This window comes from Aythya marila, assembly GCF_965140915.1.
Source record: "Aythya marila genome assembly, chromosome: 23".
NCBI lineage: Eukaryota > Metazoa > Chordata > Aves > Anseriformes > Anatidae > Aythya > Aythya marila.
Window position 1 is genome coordinate 3,259,998 of NC_139064.1, and position 21,338 is coordinate 3,281,335.

The window sequence follows — 21,338 nt, forward strand, 5'->3', positions numbered from 1 at the left end:
AGCATTTCCTTGCAATATGTTTTTTCCCATGTGATTAAATGCCCACTGGGTGGCCAGACAAATACTGTAATTCCAATTTATTATTTGTGCAAGAAGCTCAAAACAATTCCTTTGAGAAAAATGACTACATTTTTTCCACTGCTGAACTGGTTCTTTGGAAAGAGTACTTTAGATCTTACCCCCATAAGCACTGGGCTAGTAATCCTTTCTGTATTTCCTGATGTGCCAGGCGAATGGGGCGATGTCATGACGGGACACATATGCCCAAACGCTGCCAGATCCACTTCAGACTCAGCCAAGGGAATCTGGGGCGACCCTGGTGGGCGCCCCTGAACAGTGAGAGCTACATAGGAACCCGCTGCAGGGAGAAGAAGAAGAAGACACATTTCAGACACACTTGCAGATTGCTAAGGTTCTCACCCCTAGAGACACAACTCAGACCGTTCTTCATTTGTTTGCTCTTCGCACCGCTGAGCACTGTCAGCTCAGTTTTAGAGATCTCTATTTAAATATCAGGTAATCCAAAACATTTCATGATAGCCAACCTTAATGAAAATGCAGGGCAATTTCTAATCTACCACGTTACATTTACAGTATGCGTAGGCTCACACCACAAAATAAACTGTGCCGGGGTGGAAGGAACTGCTAATGCTTTCTTCATAGTACAAGAAAATCAACCAGGAATTCACTTATTTGGAAATGTCAGGACTTTGTAAGCAACTTAAAGTAATCTGCATTAACAGTGCCTGAATAGCTGTGGCATTTCAGGTGAAATCAAAATTGGAAGATGCATGGGCAAGGCTTGATGGTAATTTCAAACACCAAGAAAAGGAGAAACTACAGGAGCATGGATCAGCTCAAGTCCAAGAAGTCGAAATTAGCCCATGTTTCACTTCACTGCCTGTTTTACACACACCCTTTATCTCTCAGCATGGGATGTGATTGTCCTTGTCACTTGATAGCTGAATCAATCATCGAGCCTTTAAAATTATGCTTTTCATGCTTTTTCAAGGAGCACAGTGATGAAAATAGCAACATGCCTTTACTTACACTTGATCAGCTTTACCACCTCCAAATGGTTTGAGTGTGTTACAAGAGTGCCATTCACCTGGGGATATGAGAGAGAAAGTAAACACTGGTTAGCTTCTGATTTCTAACCAAGGAAAAAATCCCACTGGGTCCCCAGACACTACACAATAAGCAATGTAATAGAACAAGCAACAGTATTTTTTTCCTCTCATCTCTATTACTATGACTTTCAAGACACTAACAGAGAAACAATTTGTCCCTCTAAGTTTATCTCAGCGAGCAGAGCTCCACAAAAAGAAAGCCATACACACGTACCAAAGAAAAACAAGCAACCAAACGTGAGAAAGCAACCCACCTCCGACTGGGCAGAAGGACATTCAGGGTAGTTAACTTTATCCATTAATTTATATGCTTGGTTGAAATCCCAGCTCTATCTGTGTCAAAGTGGCTCTAGCACAGCCATCATTTTGCAGCACTGATTTAGATGATCATTTTAGCTAATGACTTGATTTCTTAGTTGTTTGGGACTAAAAGAGAACACTGATTGGGGTGCAGTTATGTGAGTAACAATAAAATCCAAGACAATTATTTATCTGCAGGTAATTATCAGTCACACACTGCTCCTCTCCCGTGATACCTCTATTTCTCTGTACATGTGATAACTGAACCTTGTAGGATGCTGAACTTGCCAATGAGGTTCTGAAATAAGAGTGATCCAAAACAAAACTAACATTCAGCAGTGGGCTTTCAGTGGTTACTGTACATGCCCAGAACAGGGAAACGTAGACCATTCCTCTATCCCACAGGCAAAAAGCAAACATCAGTGCAGAGCCTTCAATGACCTTCTTTCAGGGAAAGAGCTCATTTAATACAAAGGATTTGTTTCTTGGATGATGTGAATGCCCTTACCTTGATAATTCTATCACCTGTTTGCACTCCAGCCCGCATGGCTGCTCCATCTACAGAGGCAAGAAACCATTTAGTTCCAATTTCAATACAAATCATCCAAACCAAAAACAGCTGAAGCACTTCTGTAGTTCCATGCAAAGCTACTTCCCACACTCACCCAAGCTTCTTCTTTCTTTGTCAGATTAACATCTCTGAGTATCTACACTAAAGTAGTTCTGTTCCCGTTTTGTAGTGGCTAGGCTAAACCACAATCCACCTCTATACCAGGCATAAACTTACTTCCCTTCAATTGCAAGAGGTCAGTTTCCATTTCCATCAGACACAGGAGGTTCACTGCATCCCAGCAGTGTGACACTCTTTGTCCTTGCACATCTCTTCCCAAGTTTGTGATAGCTACAGCCATCCCACCCATAAGGAAAGAATTTGGAGTTTTCTACTCCAACTCGTGCACATATTTCTTTGATTCACACGAAAACCCTCTAGGCTGCTCTCTGGCTAGCATATTTAGCATGTCTGCTTACCTTCTTTGACGGACTGCACGAAGACTGGATTGTCTCCGCTGACTGTCAGCCCAAATCCATTTTCATCCCGTTGGATAATAACACACCGCTGAACAAGACCTGCATAAGAAAGGTGGGGAAAGGGCAGAAGAAAGAGAAGGAGAGAAATACAAAGAGACACAAGCTAGGCATCAGTCCAAAACCTTATCCTCCTAGATAATCACAGAGCACTGAAAGAAACTGGTACAAGACAACAGAGGGAAAAATATATGAGAGACAGAAACAGGGCAGCAGTCCAGAAACAGATAGGAATGTCAAGACAGGTCAAGCTTATTGCTTCAGTTACACAAAACAGAGATATACAACAGCAGAGATGCAGACAGCTCTGGCACATCAGACACAACTTGAGGTAAAAGCAGCTTGTAAAGAGGAGCAGCAATGTCCACGAACCAATGAGCACAATTTCCCTCTGTCCGTATCAATAGGTCTTCAAAGAGCAGCATGGGGCTGTCATGTTCCCGTACACCATCAAAAGCACCAAATGATTTTTACAAGCTACTTTTAATAAATAAATAACCGGGTTACAAAGCTCTCAAACTAGCATAAATGGCTTGTGCTAATACTGAAAAATTAGCTTGTGCTGATACTAGAAAAACCTCATCTCAGGGCACCTTCTGTTCCAGGTGAGAATATTCAAGAGAAGCAGATCAGTAGCAGTAACAAAGCACGAGCCACGTGTGCTACACTTAACTAGTCTTCTGAAATCAAGACCGTGCTTCCCACTGAGCTATTACTGGGCTAAGTACTGGGCCAAAATCCCAGGAGATGTGAGTTTGAATCTGCTCCTCCTCTAACTTGCTGTGTGACATCAAAGGCAAATTGTCTTTTGTTTTCCCAGGAATCCTCAGCACGCTGTGAACATTAATAGCCAGCAGAGACAGATGTCCTCAGGAGGTGCAGCACTTTGAGAAGGTGAAGTGCTAGACAGAATCACAGAATCATCCGTGTTGGAAAAGACCTCTACGATCATCTAGTCCAATAGCTATGTCTACTGTTCACCTGAAAATGAAACAAGGAAAAAAAAGGGGAAAAATAGCAGCAGCCCCAGCATATTCCTTGCAGAGCACTTCCCTAAGAGCAGCTGCAAAAGCCTACCACAATGGAGCCTTTATCTTGAAAAGCAACTTTAGGAACTCTGCAAAATGCTTCAAGGATGTTTTTTTATTTACATAGCAGAAACCAGTAGCTACTAAACATCAGCCTGCTTTCTAACAGCTTGCTTTGCTGCTTCATTTCTGAAGTCACATCAGGCGAAATTCTGACACCAGCATCTCGAGAAAGACTTGGAGTCCTCCTCCACATCAGCTGCCAAAATTGCAGCAGTGTCGTTTGGCGTGGAGGGGGCAAAGGAAATTGAGAAGATGCTGCCCCAGCAAAGCTGCCTTTGCTGGAATCATTTTCAAGGAATGAATTGGAAGGGACCGTGGAGTCACATCCATGCTTTAAATCACTCTCGTACCAGCACAGCTCCTTTTATGTCTCTGGAGCAACTCCTAATGGAAATGAGGAGCCTCAAGTGCAAACACTGTCCACCCAGTCAGCCCTGTTCTCCTTGAGTGTGGCATACATGGAGACAGGTGTGGGAGCGGTGGAGAAGGTTGCTTTCCAGCACTTCTGCAGCCATCTGGTCACAGAACCCCATCCCGCCAACTCCCCTTGTGCTGATAAAGGAGAAACAAATTACTCCATCCGCAGCAATCCGCAGTAAATTGATGGAATGGATGCAAGGGGAAAGCAGACAAGAGGAAAAAAAAAAACACCACCTTTCACACCCTCTTTATATGCTCAAGTGAAAGAACATGCCTCTCCCTTTTGTACCTCCCATTTTTCTATATGACCAAGCTTCTTCAAGTCTCACTTCACAAGAATGATGCCCCAGGGCGGGGTGTGGGAAAGAGAACATATGCTATTTCATAAAAACAGCTCGTTTTCAACCTTGCTGCCAGACGTGCAGGTTTTATGAGTAAGGCACTAACTAATCTTTTGACTCATAAGAACTTTCCTTGCTTAAAGGCACAGCATAGCCCTGTGTACTCGCTGCTCTTCCACGGAATTTCTCTCTTTACCAGCACCAACAACCTTTGGATCTAGGCTACTGATAAGCTCCCTCCCGGAATTAACGTGATGCCAACGCAGAGGCAGTGCGTTAGGAGATGCAACAAAAGCTGGCCTTGCAGAGTATGACTTCAGTTCTAGGAATGATCGAATTAACCAGTTTCAAACCACAGGTCTCAATTCCACCCAAGACTGCCTTTTAATTTGACAATGGGAAGGTAACAGAAATTAGGTAACAGAACCCAAATTATTCCAGGATTGCCTTTTCCCTGTATTTGTTCACCTCAGATCAGAACTAAGCACTTAGCCCTTTCCCTAACATGATATAAAAGGGTCTAACACAAAATAGTGAGGACCACACAGGCCAGCTGAGACACCATGATTGATGGAGATACGCAGCAGCTTTACGGTGATTTTAATGAATGTGAAAGTTTTCTGAAGGTAGCACTGCCGGCAGAACCAGGGCAGCTTCAACAGCAGTGCCAGGCTGAGGCAGGTAACCCAAAAAGAGCAGCTTCCAGTGCTCTGCTGTGGGGACAGAGCCACACAGGACCTCCCCAGCAAACCCGTCATTCGCTCACTTGTGTTCTTTCTGTATAACACACATTCCACCTGAAATCTGCTTCGTGGGGGAACTTTAAGAGCAGAGCCGTGGTGTTTTCACCACCCAGATCTGGTACCTTGAGCACCTCAGTAGACACTCTGGAATGGCACAAACCACCCAGAGCCCACTGACACACACCGTGAGGTTTTCAGCAGCTGTTACTGCCATGCCTCGATACCACAAGTACCTCCAGGAACTCGTGCTTTAAAACACTGAGCAGCAACTTCACCCTCTTCAAGTAAAGTCTACGAGGTCGGTGCAACACCGAAGAGCCCACGTTAGCAAGTGGCAATCAGCTTTTGGTGCACGATTCATTCATTCCTTGCCTGGGTTTTCCAATTCTCAGTGTTTCCTGGATGGAAATCATGAGTCTTTCTTTTTGAAGAACCTTACCAAGGTATTTCATTTTTTTTCCAGCTGAAGCTTAAGAAAAGTTACAAGGTCAAAGGAACTCATCATTGACAACATTCAAATCAAACCAATAATTATCTTAGTCCCATATTCACTTTCACATGACAGTATCTTGACATAAGGAAACATCACCGTGACTGTGTTTTAAGTACAGAAAAAAAAAAAAAAATCAGACATTTGTATTTTGAGTGGATTCATAACATTTTGTAGAAGAAAAAGAAATCTTAAAAATCCTTTTTCATCTTCATGCATATTGCAATTCCCCAAATGTGTTTGTTACTCAAGCCATGAGTGCAGCAAAGCAGCTAACTGCAGTAGCTGCTACTAGCTGTAGTTAGAGGTTTAAGATTAGAAGTGGAATTAGAGGAAAAACTAAAACGATCAGCTCTTCAATAGGTGGCACTATTCCCTCCGAGACGTTGTGGCCACTTCTCCAGCCCCCTTACAAGTGAGCCTGTTGGGTAGCAGGAAAGGGTAAAGTCCCAGCCTCTCAAGGTCACTTACACATGGTGGTGAAAATGACTGTCTGAACAGTCCCAACAGGGACATTTTCAATGTCCATGAACTTCTTCAGTTAAGAGACCATTCATCTTCTTCTCTACGGATCCTAAATATTTTGAAGCTATTCAGTTAAATACGAAATTTCAATTCCCCAGCAGGGCATAACAAATACAGCAGGAGTTTGTTCTGAAAACCTAACTCACAAGAGAGAATGGAGCCATGAATTACATCTCCCATAACATAATGGGGCTTTTCCTCTGATCAAACTGTGTGGGACACTGCACGGGAGGAGCCTCGTGAACTCTAACCTCCCTGGAGGCATGAGGCCACAATGGGAAAATGCAATTTAATATAGTGATTTGAAATGAATCATTCAATAAACAAAAACAAACTCCTTGGGGTTTTGAGACTGTCCAACTGTTTCACTTCAGTTGGGAGGCTTTATTTCCATCAAAGATTTCCAGAAACCCTGCTCCACAAAATAAATAAAACTATCGGCTTTTATAACGGCAATTTCTCATCGGATGAAATTCTGCATTTCACTTCATTCGAGTTATCACCATGTTCTTCATACCAAATGACATATTTGCAGCATTCTTCAGATTCTTCCACTAACTTGGTAACAGAAGTCATGTAAAGCCTGAGCAGAAACTGTCCTGTTGGAAATTACTGCAGCATATAATGTCCTGATAAGGCTGCTAATAACAATGGCACTGAAAACCATTCATAAAACAAAGCTTGGTAACATTTGTAGAAGAAAAGAACAATGTATTTTAACCATTAAAAATAGGACTATCTGCTCCCATGGCAACGACACATTCAATCCCTGTGGTCGAGTGCCCCTTGCACTCCGAGCCGTTTCTGGCTATTATAAGGGGAGCGATGAGGGGCTCCCCAGAGTCCTTTTAAGAGGCTGGAAAAATGGTCACAGCATAAAGACACAAGGCTGACAAGAACTGCGAGGAACAAAACAGGAAGAGTAAGGACAGATTCTGCAGGGTTCGATTTAAACACACGTCAACAGGGGCAAAATCTGGATTTGCAAAGCAAAAAAAACTAAAAACCTGCCCCAAAGTTGGAGGCAATATGTGGAAGAGTTTGCAGAAGGTCTAGTCTAGCATCGGAGTCAGAAACTTATGATTAGTAAATATAAAGGAAGGTATCTTTAGGGAGCAAGTAACCAATATCTAACCTCTCACCCCCAAAGCTATAATCAATTTTCAAGTTTGTTTAAGAGATGGGAATTCTATTTCAAGGAAGAGGTGTCAAGCATTGTGGATGGTTATAGCACTAATTAGTTAATTACAGCATACCTGAAATTACGCTCAATCTCTCTTCTCATCAGCTAGACCTTGTTGAGTACACAGATACGAGATGGTTGGATTTATGGGAGAAAATACCTCCCTCTAAGTTTGATACGGCTATAAATCAACTTCTGTCTATCAGAACAATTTCCCTACCTAACCACTCTCCCCAGCCAAGCCACTTATATTCTTTGAATTCTGGCCTATTGCTCCTTAATTAAGAATTTTGAGAGGTAAGAACAAACACACAGAGCCACACCTCCTTTTTCTGCTGTCATTCAAGACTTTTCTATTAGTCACCTTCCAAGGGCTAGCCAAAAAAGAGCCAGTTACCATCCAGTCACCGGCAAGAAAAATATCAGTACAGTATTTCCACTTGCAGGTCTTTAAATATTTTGGTCCCTTCCAAAGCAAACAGCAAAGCTCTCTACACATACCACAGAACCTGGGAAAAGGAGAGGGTAGAGACAAAAGGCAGGGCAAGGTCCACAACAGAAAAGGCCACTGGAAAGGAAGGATGAGTGGAAACTGCTCCCATAGATACTGGACACGGACAGAGCATCTGCAGGAAACTTTGGGGGAAGTGAAGGCTTAAGTTCGGAAGTCGTGTTTCTTTCTGCCATACATGAAAAACCAGGACACTGTACAGACTGAGGGAGAAGTATAAACACAGATACATTCCATTAAGCATACCAAATGTTTCCTGTAATTAAACTAGAATAGTCTGACAGCACCTCCAGTATATTATGGGTAAGCAGCGTGAGGCAAAACCTAATGAAGGTTCAAGCCATAGGGAGCTAGTCAACCTGCGCTGTCCCCAGCCAGCACCAACCTGGCGAAGTCAGGGATTCAGCATAAGCTCATCAGAAACATCCTAAACTATGTGCTTTCTGAGCAGGTTGTTTCCTTGTTTGTTGTTTCTGAGGAGGAAGACGTAAGCTGCAGCAGGCCAGGTCTCTCTGGGATGAGTTTCCAGCCCTACCGAAGCTCTCTCCAAACCTGTTTGCAGGCTCTGTGGAAGTCTCACACCCCGAGGAGCATAACTGTCGTATTACCCCTGTTTGGTTGGTTGGTTGTGGTCGGTTGGGTTGTTTTTAATACGAAATGTGATTCCAAATTCCAGGGAAAGTTAGGAGAGATCTGACAGAAGGAACAGACACACCTCCCTAAGCCGTGTCAATTGAAGGGCTGTAGTGGTTGAGAAGGAACTCCACACATTTGTTGCTTGTTTTGCTTTTTTCTTTTTCCAATGTTCCTTCCAATCAGAGCTACGCCAGCATCATTTCGTGTTACACAGCTGGTTTATGATGTTGGTTCACAGTAACACCTGGCAGTTTTATTCTAGTGAAATAATAAAACTGATACTGGAAGAGTCGGTGCCTCTGTCCAAAAGCCCACAGAAGGTTATGCAGCAAGCAAAATTATCAACAGGAGAAAAATTGGAAGATATCACAGACTATTTTAAATACCAGAACAAATAGGGATCACAAATTCAACACGTCATTAGCATAAAGGTAGGATGGAGAGAGTGTCACAGTCTAAAGACTGATGTATCTGATGTAAGGCGAAGAAGGGCGGATGAGCAAACAGGCTCCATTTGGTGCACACTCTTTCCAGCAGCACCGGTCAAGGTGTGCTGGCAACATAATGACGTGGAGCTACTCCTGTCCCAAATTGTTATACGCCAATTTGTTCCAGCCTATATGCTCACTACGCAGTAATAGAGTAATACAGGAGTACCAGGGAAGTTAGCCCCACTTTGGAATGAAGAACGGTTAAATTCATATGAGGAATGATTTAAGTTCACATTCTCACATTTAAAAAAAATATTTTCAAGTATGTTTTTTCTACTTCTGTGAAAAATAAAAATAAATTGACAAAAGATCCTCTACAGATAATGCAAAATACGAGTTACCAGCTCACCCAGGTTAACCTCTACAGTTAGAGCAAGACCCAGACTTTTCTCCAACTACAAAATCTCTGCTGGAGTCCAGCACGAGCCGTGTCTTCGCACAATGCCAAAAACACTCGGTGGCACAAGATCTCCAAGAACAGCAGCCCCACCAGGTTTTCCCAGTTAGGAACGGAGAACAGGAGAACATAGGTGCCAGCCTGTGCTTGCCATGTACGGGTTAGTTTCCAGCCACTACAAGAACTACAAGCTGATACACTGAAGCAACACGTAAACCCAGTTTCCCACTCCTTGCTGCAGAGCCAACCATGCGGATCACGTAAAGGATAAAAGCCTCGGGTGCACAGACAGAAAGCATGGAGCAGACTGCAAAGGTGCAAGGCTTGCAGCGGCTGCTTTAGCTTACCATACGTCTCGGATCTACTCTCCTCCGAACTAGACTTTGTCTTCTTGGAGGAGCTATCTGCACGAGAGCAGGAGAAAAGGAGAAAGAGATATAGAAAATATGGAGACCAAACATGAGAAAAAAAAAAAAATCAATGAAAAACACAGACTGATTTATTAGGTTAAATCGTGCAAAACACAAATAGGATGTGAACAAAACGTAGGCGAAACACTTGGAATAAGGGGTGAATAATACAAGCATGAAGACACAGGTAACACCACAAAGAATCTATTACAGGATTTGAGACAATAAAAGAAGTTCTTGGCTATGAACTACAGAAAATATTCTGGATAAAAAACAGTCCAAGCACAGAAACTCTGGTAACATTCACCTCCAGAGTAAGTAATAAACATGTGCACAGTGGTTCAGCATTCTGAATTTACCCCTTAAAAAGAAAGGAATTTTATGAAGGCTACAGTACAGAGTTCATCTGTTAGACCACATCACAACCATTGTACAGTGGTGCCAGGTAGCAGCTCTCGAATTGGAATTACTTTCATCAATTGAAGATGAGAAGATTCCTGAAGTTTGCTTCTGACAAATTCTTTCTGCAAACCGCCTTCAGAGCCCAAGACCTCCCCCAGCCAACATAATTTTACGTTATGTATTCCCAAGGACTAAGGAAAAGAAGACAACCACTGATTTAGGTTCTCTCCCTTAAAGGACTTTTTTTTTTTTTTTAAACATAATGTTAAAAGCCCATTTTAATTTATTTTGTGCACACTAGGAAGGAGTCATGCAGCTAGTGGCAGGAAGCATTAACGAACAGGCCGGTTTATAAACATCAGCTTCAAATGCCTTGTGCAAAAACACATTCTACAAGTTCTACAACCTTTAGATTCAACTCTTGTCTCTTCCACAAGCCCCAGGGAAATCACTGGGCTGAACAGCAGAATGCACAGACATGAAAAAAGCACATTGCATGGGGCCAGGAGGCTCAGGCAAGAGCCTGTCATGCATTTCATGAACACACACAGTAGTCACTGGGTTAGTGTTTCGCAGAGGGAAGGAAGAATCCCTGCATGCATCCTAATTTCCATGACAGCACTGGACAGGTTGACCAAGCTGACCCAGATCCAACCTTTCAGAAGGTTAAAAAATAGGATAGCATATCCTTGAAAAAAACAGAAGTTCATCTTAAAATACAGCATGTCGGAAAGCACAAATTCCCTCTGTGGAGATGGTTCAAAATCCACTAAACTTCAGAAAAAATTTACAAGGAATACCAGAGCTAGTCGAGTCTGTAAGGTCTCAGATTTCACACTTTTTTGTACTAAAACAGCCAGGGAACTACTCACAACTAATTACAGTATTTGCCTCCTGAAATTTCAGACTAACTTTCCTGAAAGAGGAAGGAGGTATAATTACTCACTGATACCACTAATCTAGGTTTATTCTTGCATAATTAACAGCGACTTTGTCGATGAGCACGTTTTAAAGCAAGCCCGTATTCATTTCAACGCCTGCATGCTTCCGGAGGGCTTTGCAAGCACAGAAGAGCACAACTCTCACAAACCACATTTGTTGACACATTAAAACCGGTTTCATTCCGATCCCCAGCACTTTTCAGATCAAAGCCCAGATCTTCAGCCGTGAAGTTTTAAGACTTTACCTGTCGGATCGAAGTCGTGTGTGCTGCTGCAGCGTTCAACCTTCTGCTTCTTGTCAGCTGGAGACTCTCTGCTCAGAATGCTGCCGTGTCTGCGTCAAAGCAAAGCAGATGATCCTGACTATCACGCCACAAAAGCACTGCTCAACCTTAACTAGTTCTGGAAATTACCTTAACTAGTTCTGTTTGCTAACAAGAAGTTTGGATCTTAGAATCACAGAATCATTTAGGTTGGGAATGACCTCTAAGGCCATCTAGATAAGCAGGCACACATTAGGTTCAGCTCTGAATTTCTTCCCAGAGCGAGGTCAAGGGGAAAAATGATCTCCCTCAGAATAGTTCCAGACTGAAAAACCTCCTCGAGTCTTAACTCCACCTCCTCTCCCACCAAACAGTAAATGTTTAGAGATGCAAAAATCAAAGACTTAGAATACCCACCCCACCCCCCCCGAAGCAAGTGTCTGCACATCATGCACCAGCACAGCATCGTTTCTCTGCCCATCTCAAGCCCCATTCCTCCTTCAAAAATGCTGTACCATAATTTGTAATATAGATAAACAATTAAACTTCAGCTACTCACCTTGTAGGTTTTTTGAGAGGAAACCTGAAAAGAAGAAACAACAAGTTTAATGAACTGTCTGATTTTTTGGTTCTCAATAACAACACTTGTATACAACGCTTAAATACAAAGTTATTTTACACCCCTGTAATATCTTCCAAAGAGAACAACCAAGGCTTTTCTATTCTTCTGCCTCAGCAAATTATTAGTTCATTGATTCAACTAGGCAAAAAATTATTAAGATGCTTAAGGTTTCAAACAGAATAAAGAAGCAGAATTCGTGCCGCCAAATCCCGTGTCCAGTAGGCCTTCCTCATCAGAGCGTAGCAGCTCATGGATCACCTTCCTCTCCTAACAACTAGTTCCATACAATACAAATTGATATAACTTGATTATTTTTTTTTGTCCTGGTGTCCAAGAAAGCCCAAAATCCCACTGAAAATTCTCCTGGAGCTGTGACATTCCCATTACATCCCTCCCACGTGGGTTCGGTGGTGTCCAGGAACATCGGAGCTCACGCTGACGTCTCCTAACAAGACCTCAAACTATTTTCATGAAACTAGGAACTTGCCAAATTCGAGACAAGTACAGCAGCACAAAGTGAAGGTGAAATTCTATTAACTCTTCCAAATATTATTTCTGGGACGCACAAAGAACATAAGCAACAGGAACTCTGAGTTAAAGGGAGGCAGATGTGTATATACATTTTTTAATTAATATATAACACGTATAAAACCAAGTAAGACATCAAACCGGGATTTTTTCCCCTTGAATTATCACCAAAAAAATGACAGAGCAAGGTGTACACCACCTAAATTAAGGTACCAAGCTCTGCTTTTTTAAAACAACTCTTTATTCTCAAAACTTTTCAGAAATTTAGCTGCGCCGTGGCTACTTGTTAAATGTTTTTCAGGTCCTTGGGCTGGAAAGCCATACGAACATTTAGACCTGTACGTGTACCGATGAAAAAAGGATCAATCACCTTTTGTTCTCAACGAGTACATCTACACTTGTAGCTGATAATTCCCCCCACACACACCAGTTATCCTTACTGCACTTGGGTTTTCCTGTTTACGCAGGCTTTCCAAAAAGCAACGAGGTGAGGGTCAGGAGGAGCCTCAAGTAAAAACAAATCTAATACCGCAGAAGTTACCAGGGCATTAAATGCCTTTTTTTTTTATTTTTTTAGCTGACCTATTTAGTAAAGAACACTATTCCTCAGCCGAAAACAAACCTGCCACCGGAGCAGGACGCTCCCAAAGGCACCACCTCCGACTGCATCCAGCTGAGCTGAGCCTTGCCCAACCAAGCTGCTCCAACGGGCAGAAGCAAAGCGCTCCCCAGGAGCACCTCCAGCATTACAACACAGATGCCTCGAGCACTGCCCACAAGCCTGCCCCGACGCACACCTCGGGTTTCGGGCTCCTTTCTCCAAGGAGGAGCACCTCCCGTCCTCGGTGCCACGCTGAGCAGCCCAGCCGGGAGCAGCACGGGCTGAGAGCTGCAAACTCCTTCCCGATTACCTGGAAAACATAACTGGATACAGAGAAGAAGCACCCAACGTAATCCCTCGCTTCCAAGAACAACTTAACTGCGGGCAGACGAAGCGCTGGCCAGCTCACGCTCGCCGAGCCCCTACGCAAGGCTCTGAGATGAGCACCCGATGACACACGAGGCAAGAGAAACTCCAATGACACCGGCAGCGGTTTGTGCCTGCTGCTGACAGTAACTACACGCAGCCAGACTCCTGCCATCTCTCAGAGAGCAGCAGCAAACGCAGCTGAAACACACCGATGGCTTCAAAACCACGGGGATGGATGGATTGGATCATAGGAGTTGTAGGAACCGATGGGTGAAGTTTCTCGGTTAAAGGAAAGGCGGACACAGACTCCACTAAATTGCTGGTTCTTCTTCCCCCACGAAAAGCCAGGAATCGTTGTTTTCACCTCAGAAGCTGGGAAATCCACGAATTCAGATAAGCAAGGTGCAGCGAGCTGGACTCGATGATCTTGAGGTCTCTTCCAACCCAGGCAATTCTGTGAGCGCAGCCTCTCCTCGCGCTGCTCCACCTGCAAAGCCCCAGCACCCAGCCCTGCCGTTTGTGGATCCCGGGCAGCAAAGAGCTGCTCCGTGCGGGACAAAAGCCCAAAAAGCCCAAAGCAAAGCAAAACAAAAGTCATCCCAGGCCAAGCCGGCCCAAATGCCGCACGGTGAGCAGATGCAGCAATAACCACGCGGCGCTTTCAAAGAGCAGAAAGGGAAGCAAAGAAATCCAGGGGCAGACAAACCATCATCCCTTCAAAGGCAGGGAAAGATGGTTAAGATTATACTTTTTTTCTTTTTTTTTTTTTTTTTTTTTTTAATATAATGCACTTGCTTGTGAGCTGCATAAAAATTTCCTAGCACCACTAACAAATACTTCGATGGGGAAAACTTTTATTCCGCAGGCTTCCTTCTCAAGCACCCAGAACTCCAGGTTTAAGCTCCTACAGCAAAAGAAACCATTTCCAAAGCAAAATTAGCTCCCTACTGCCCTGTTTTGGTTGGTTCCGAGCTATTTATTATGTGTTCAAGCACCAAGTGCAGAGGATGGATTTTCGAGGTCTAGGAGTTCCGATCAGCAATTCAACTTACTGTACACAAGCTGTTGATGTTATTTATAAAGGAAACACTGAAGTTTTTTTCAAGCTGTATTCTTGCCCCAGCTGAAACCCTCAGGATTTCTTCCTGCGCTTCAATGTTAAGGGGGAGCAGAGAAGTCCCTGTCCCCTGTCCCCTGATGATCCTGCACCCAGCGTGGCCACGGAGGTGCTGGGTGAAGCCGCCAGCAGAGAAGGGGCTGGTTGGGCTGCAGGTGAAGACCCCCAAAAAACTCCCCTCCAAGACCTGCAACAGCTCCAGCCCACCGAGGTGTGAAGCCAGAGAAATGAGAGATGGAAGAGGCGGCTGAGAGTATAAATACACCTGTAAGATCCACGCTAGCCAGGAGAAGCTCCCTTTCTCTTCCCCAAGCCCTAGCAGAACGCTACCTGACATTTCCCAGCTGAAGATGTCCCAGTCACCGCATCCCTCACACACCATGGCACGGTGCCACCAGATAAACAGAGCACAGAGCACACAACAGAGCCCCCCATGAGTTTCGTCCATGGCTCTTTGTGTCCCAGTGCCACCGACCTTCACTGGGACACCACAAGTCCTACTGAGCCTCCTCTTGCTGCTTTATTTCATTCAGCACCATTTATAACATATTAAATGGATTTCACCCACTCCTGCAAACACCAGGCAGGCTGCAGGCACGGCAGGGTGCGGTTAGCAGCTGGAGCTTTAATTCCAGATCGAGCTGGCAAGTTTAGGCTCCACGATAAAACCCCGTAGACATTTTGTCTGATAAGTGATGAACATCAGCACATTTTCAAACAAGCTGTTCCACTCGCTCGACTCCCAAATACCAGGAACAATTAAAAGCCAAGTCACATTCTGTTTTTAAAATACTGGGTCAAATAATTTCAGCAATTTAAATGCATCAAATTACGAAAAGTATGGCTTGTTAGTCATGCTGCATTAGTAAAATCTATTTACCGGAAAGCCAAGTGAGAAAAAATGTACCTACAACCAGTACCACTGCGGATTAAAAGTTACACTTCCCCAAGTTAGCTCACACATGCATGCTCCACTCAGTACTGGACCACTGCCTAAGAGCCACCTTCGAGCCAAGAGCAAAAAAAAGAGAGTTTTAAGACCTCGTGTGTCAAAACAGAGCAGAGCGAGGAAGGATTCCCAGCTCCCTGCAGCCCAAAGCATTCCATTCCAGCCCTGGAGGTTGAAAATATATCTGCCCATAAATAGCACAGCGCTCAGATAACCATGTTGGGTTTCTTGGTGTGTTTTTTGTTGTTGTTTTGCCTTTTTTTTTTTTTTTCCCCTCCCATGCTAAAACGTTGCTCGATTTCAAGTATTTGCTATCTCAAAACCTGATCAAAGAAAAAAATATTTAGATTCAGACGAGAGCCTCGACCTTGGAAATATTTACTCATGTGCCTAACTTTAGTTCCCTTTACTTCAGCAGGACTACTCACATGCCTGAAATGAAGCTTGTGTGTATTTCGGTGGAAGCCTAAATTACTACAACTTGTGCTGAGATGAGTAAGAAATGTTGTGAAACCCACACAAAAGAGAACAGCCCAAAACTGCTTGCTTGACGGAACTGATCTTTAATTAGGAGACGAACAGTTGCAATAGAAGCTCCTTCCTTGCTTTATTAGTTTCATTTAAATAAGGCGTTGCTTCGTTGCAGACCAACCCTCTGAGAGAATCCTGCATTTGGAAAAAAGAAGAAACAAAGGCACCCAACTACCCCAAACCCAAGAGAGATGAGAAATAATTACAGGTCATTCGCCTTGTCCGCACACTTAGAAGAGGAAAACCAAAGGTTAAGTTTTATCCTCACCCCAAATAAAAGCCCCAAACCGTAGCTATTTAAAATTATATCCTCCTTCAGCAGCTTTGCACCAAGTGACGAGGCAATGGGAGGCCTTCTGCTGGCACCACCTCCGTGGATGCTGGGGACAGAATCAGTCGGCTGCCCCCTCTATTTCTGGGAGGAAGAGCCAGATCCTGCTCTCCTCTTCCTCATCTGTCCCCAAAGAGATCCTGCAATGGAAGGGCTGAAGCCCGTTTGCTTAAACATCACCGGTTTCACAACTTGATTGTAAAAAAAATATAAAAAAAAAAATCTGTATCATTATATTCCCCCGGTCTGCAGACGCACAGAGCCACCAGCCACTTGTTTGCTGGGCTTAAAAGCCCTGAGAAAGGTATTGTGGCAGAGTGCTGACACGACCCGAACAAAAGCAGTACCAACGTGACCTTCATATAGAGCCAAAGGCAGTCTTCTGCCGCCACAAAAAGGGGTAGGCGCGCTCTGTATAGGGCGGCGGGCGAGTAAAAGGAACTGATGAGATAGCAAATGACAGGCGGATCGAGAGAAACACAGATGCAGCAAGCTGGCCACTACTGGCAAGCAAGAAAAAACGCAGACACGAGGCTGCCAGCCCCCTGTGCTACCCACAACGTGCAGCTGCAACCACAGCAGCTCTTCTGTGGATGCCACCGATTCAACACGTCAGGTCTGTTGTGCACTACCATCTCCTCCCCGTGTCAAAGGACAAGATAAGCTGAGGAAACCAGTTTTCTTCCTCAAAAAACACCCCAAACAGAGCACAATGCAAGGTGCAGGTAACAGCTGAGTGATGGAGGGCACCAAAAGGATTCCCAGGACCACCCAGAGCTGATGTAGGGATCCTAAAACCATAGCAAGTGCACAAGGAGGCGAAACCGAGCTGAGCACTAAAAGTTTGCATGTTATTTTTGTAGGAGTCCAAGGCAACAACCCCAGCTGACGCAATGACTCATGGAAGAATCGTTCGTGGCATTATTAGCTTTAGATTACCGACGGCTTGGCCAGCAGGCTTAGTTCTGCCTTCGCAGGAGGAACCCAGAAACATAAAGCCATGGCCTGAGAGCCCCTAAAGGCAGCGTCTTCTTGGGCTGACCCCACAGCTCTCCATCTTCTCAACCTTCCCAGCAGCTTGGATTGGCCCTAAGAAAGCATCAGCAAATTCCTCTGTCCTGGTTAATGCTGCAGCTTGTTCTTCTGGCCCTCCAGTGTTTCTAGAATGTGTTATTTTATTTTCCTTTAAGGCTGGAAAATGAGGAGTAGCCAACACGGCCCATCAACGTGCTTCTTGGTGGATCAATACAAGAGACCACTGGGGCAGCCAGAAGTGCTGAGTTAAGCATTTAGATGGGATTAAGATCAGTTCTGATAAAATTGAGGGGGAAAAGGGATGCTTTTTTTGCAAGTCTGGAAAGCCAGCAGGTTTCTGAGGGCCTAAGAAGAGAAGGTCAGGGATCTAAAGGAGTGCTGCCGCACTGTAGCACCACGGAGATTTGGGGAAAAAACATTAAAATGAAAGAAAACCAGAATGCAAAGGTAGGTCTTCATGAAATGTATTGCAAAAACATGGAGATGCTGCCTCCATCCAAGGAGGTACGTGGGATCTCCTGATGATGCAGGTAGTGACATCCATCTAAATCAAAACTGTTCCCTCTTGGAAATCTGATTTTGCAGTTAGCTTTTTTTTCTACTCAGCTTTTAAAGAAGCTTCCAATAAAGTCTGTTAAACAGATAACTAAATTAAAGAGTCCAAGTCTCCTGCAGCCCGTGGTAGTTCTTTCTGACAAACCCTTTGCTGTCCCATGTCCAGGAGGGAAGGGTTTCTGTTTCTCTAGGAACAGGAGCGCTTGGAAGGGGCAGAAGGAAAGCATCTCCAGAGGAGTTTCATCCACAGTCCGCTCATTCAGTCCCAGCCCAAGCAAGTGCCTCAGCTATTTTCCATGACACAAGCACTTGGATTTTTCCAAGAGCTGATGTCAGGGCTTTTCATGGAGAAAGAACTGCATTTACAGGGCCGGCAAGGAAGGAGGGCTTCCCCAGCAGCTATTCTCAATGTGGCCTTTGTGCTGCTCCGCTGCCGAAGCCAGGACCCTGCGAGAACTCTCAGTCCCCTCAGAAACTCTACAAAGGGGAGGGGACGGGGACATTTTCGGCACTGTTCTGCCTCTCCTGACCGACTTCCAAGGCTCAGAAGCATCAGCTTTGCATCTCGGGGCCTGAAGCTCCAGCCTTCCAACAAGGCCACCGATTGTTTCCTGCCTCCACGACCGGGTAGGAGCAGACAAACAAACCGGAGCTGGGGAGGGGGACACTGGAAAAGAGCATAAATAAACCCAGACGCTCGTGTGTGTCCCCCCTGCTGCCTTCAGGTGGAGCCCAGAAGCAAGATTCAATGAGGTTTGCCCTCAAAACACAGTTCAGCAGCTGCTGGAGAAGAGAGGTTGCCAGATTTGGGGGATTTTCTGCTGGTTTCCCAATGCGGCTGGCTACGAGTTCCTAATTCAGTCGGTTTCCACCGCCGGGAAAGCCAGATTCACATCTTTGAAATGGAAATAAATAAATAAATGAATTAAACATTAAGAAAACCTTTTTTAAAAAAAGCCCAATATTTTCTGAAAGGCCTTCAGAAAACATCATAAAAAATTTAACAAAAATCCAGTGCTCTGCAAAGAAGAACTGCCCCCGATTTCTTCACTCATTTGCTGCACGTTTTTCTCGCATTACGCATGTAGCAGCATCGACCACGTACAGTAGAAAGGTCAAGCCTTGCGATTTCAGAAGTTATGACCCACTTTTCTTGCTTATTTATTTTTAAGTAGGCGACAGAGAAAGATTCCCAGGCACAGAGAGCCCAAGCTTCCCTGAAGGAAGGGAAAGCAGCTGAAATAAGGCAAAGCAGCTGAGATAAACACAGCGTGACAATAGAACAGGAGCTCCAAAATTGCCTTTTTCTCCCCATTTTCATACAATCTTGGCAACCTGAGCTTCAGCTCTTTGAGGGGGGGGAAAAAATAGCGCAGAACATGGGTGCTGTGATTTTTTCCCTAATTTTCTTTTCTGAAATCCATTAAAAAACCCCTTTGCCTATGGAAGAATCCCATAAAGCAAGAGGGCTTGTTGCGCAGACAGGGCGTGGCGGGCCAAATTAACCTGCCTCCGTAAACTGTAGCTAATTACGGGGAAATGAAATGTTTGCTTGGCCTGCCAGTAATTGCAATACAGAGCTGGCTCAATGGAGGCAACCCCGCTCCCCGCCTCCCTGCAACCACTCCTCCTACACGGAGTCTGCAAAAGCTTTCTAGTTAGATGCACGGGAAAATCAAAGCAAGGCACAAAGGAAGCGGGGCGCTGCGGCAGACCATTTGATTTTCCTAAATCAACCGTAGGAACCCGAAGGCAGCGAGTGCCGTGGGATCTGCTGTCACCCGGCGCATGCAGAAGGGCTGGGAGATGGCTCCTGACGCTGCCCCGGCGCTTTTTGCATTTCATTAGGCACCCAGCCCAGCTCCTTATTGATGCCGTGCCTCGCTTGTGGTCGTTGGGAAGCAGCAACAAGGCTGCTGTGTGGAAGCAGGTCTTGAAAACAGCAAAAGACAGCAATTAGAAAGGGAGGAGGGAAAAAAAAAAAAAAAAAAAGAAAAAAAAAAAACACAACAGCGCATGCAATACAACTGGAAATGTAGCTTTCAAAAGACCGTAACACTAAGTCCAATTATCCAGCTTTAAGTTTTGCAAATATATGTACAAGGTTCAGAGCCCCATTTGAATATTTGGCCCAGAGTTCACATTTCTGGTAAGTGAGCACAGTGCCTGGCACGGGAATGCCGCACCTCCGCTGCCTGTGGGACCCACGCGTACCCCGGGCTCTGGATACCAGTAAGAAATCGGTTCTGTTCCCCAGTAGCTGCCAAAATTCGGAATTAGAAGCCTTGGTCCTGCTGAAAGAGACCTGACATAAATATCAGGGGATGCAGGACAGGTTGAGCCCTCGCAACCCAGCTTTCAGCGTAGACTCCAAGAGGTGAGCGGATTTTTCTCCCTCTGTAGCTTTCAGAGACAAACCATCTGTCTCCATTTTTTTTTTAATTTATGGGTATTTAACATCACATTAAGACATATTTACCCTCCTCCAATGTGCCTTTCACAAGCTGTTTAAAAAAAGAACCAGCGAGGTTAAGTCCTCCTGCTCCTTGGCACCGCGAGCTCCTATCTGACTCAACCCCAGCTCGCTGCAGGTTGGTCTCGATACCGATTTTACTGGAATTTGGAAACCTTAACAGCAGAACATAGATCAGCAACACCCTCACTGATGGATTTAGGTATTGAAAAGGAATCAGGATAGTTTATTTGTCCCACTGCACAAAAGGTTACCCCTATAGCAGATGCGGCCAGCATGGTGGATACCAGCTCCAGGAGCACCTTGCCTTCATTTGGATTTACCTCGGATTCTCCTGGCAGCTTGTTTTAAAGGTTAACGTGCATCAACCGCCCCAGAAACCCAACGCCAACGCTCCAGACCCAAGACCTGCCGGCTCATCAGGAGGAATTTATCAGCTCAGAGCTGAGCACTCAACCACGAAGCAGTTTCAGCCCTGCCTTCACTTCTCCCACCCAGTCGTGAACCTTTGGTCAAACTACGCCCATCCTGCATAGGATGTGCAGGCAACACTCACCCTTACGACCTTTGCAAAGCTTCTAAATATTTGCCAGCTGCAATAAACTAATTTACAGCTAATACATCTTCAACTACCCAACGGCAAAGTGCTCCCAGTGGCCTAATTTACACCGAGGAAAAATTGGATGCACGCACTACATGGCAAAGGAAAGCAGTAGCAGAGAGAGGAGCAAGAAATCGTTACCACATTGTTGCTTAACCTGTGCAGAGGATTATTAGCTCGTAGCCTTTCAGCTTCTAACGTAGCTAATTCTCCTGGTTTTACTAAGGCAGATGTAAACACTGAGGGTGACCAAATCAGCGTGACAT

General features: G+C 44.7%; 1 protein-coding gene across 7 annotated transcripts in view; it reads right to left on the reverse strand.

Moving 5' to 3' along the window:
• ARHGEF12 (Rho guanine nucleotide exchange factor 12) overlaps positions 1-21,338 on the reverse strand; it is a 74,281-nt gene that overhangs the window by 32,167 nt on the left and 20,776 nt on the right. For 2 of the 7 annotated variants that reach the window (XM_082777890.1, XM_082777889.1), the window contains exons 1-8: positions 13,133-13,247; positions 11,920-11,943; positions 11,343-11,431; positions 9,692-9,748; positions 2,460-2,558; positions 1,939-1,988; positions 1,051-1,108; positions 180-358 (exon numbers count right to left, since the gene is read on the reverse strand). In XM_082777890.1, the coding sequence (XP_082634016.1) occupies positions 180-358; positions 1,051-1,108; positions 1,939-1,988; positions 2,460-2,558; positions 9,692-9,748; positions 11,343-11,431; positions 11,920-11,943; positions 13,133-13,179 (603 nt within the window). In that variant the 5' untranslated portion in view covers positions 13,180-13,247. Of the gene's footprint in view, positions 1-179; positions 359-1,050; positions 1,109-1,938; positions 1,989-2,459; positions 2,559-9,691; positions 9,749-11,342; positions 11,432-11,919; positions 11,944-13,132; positions 13,248-21,338 lie in introns of those variants that run through there. The other 5 variants (XM_082777892.1, XM_082777893.1, XM_082777894.1 and 2 more) reach the window with 3 other exon arrangements.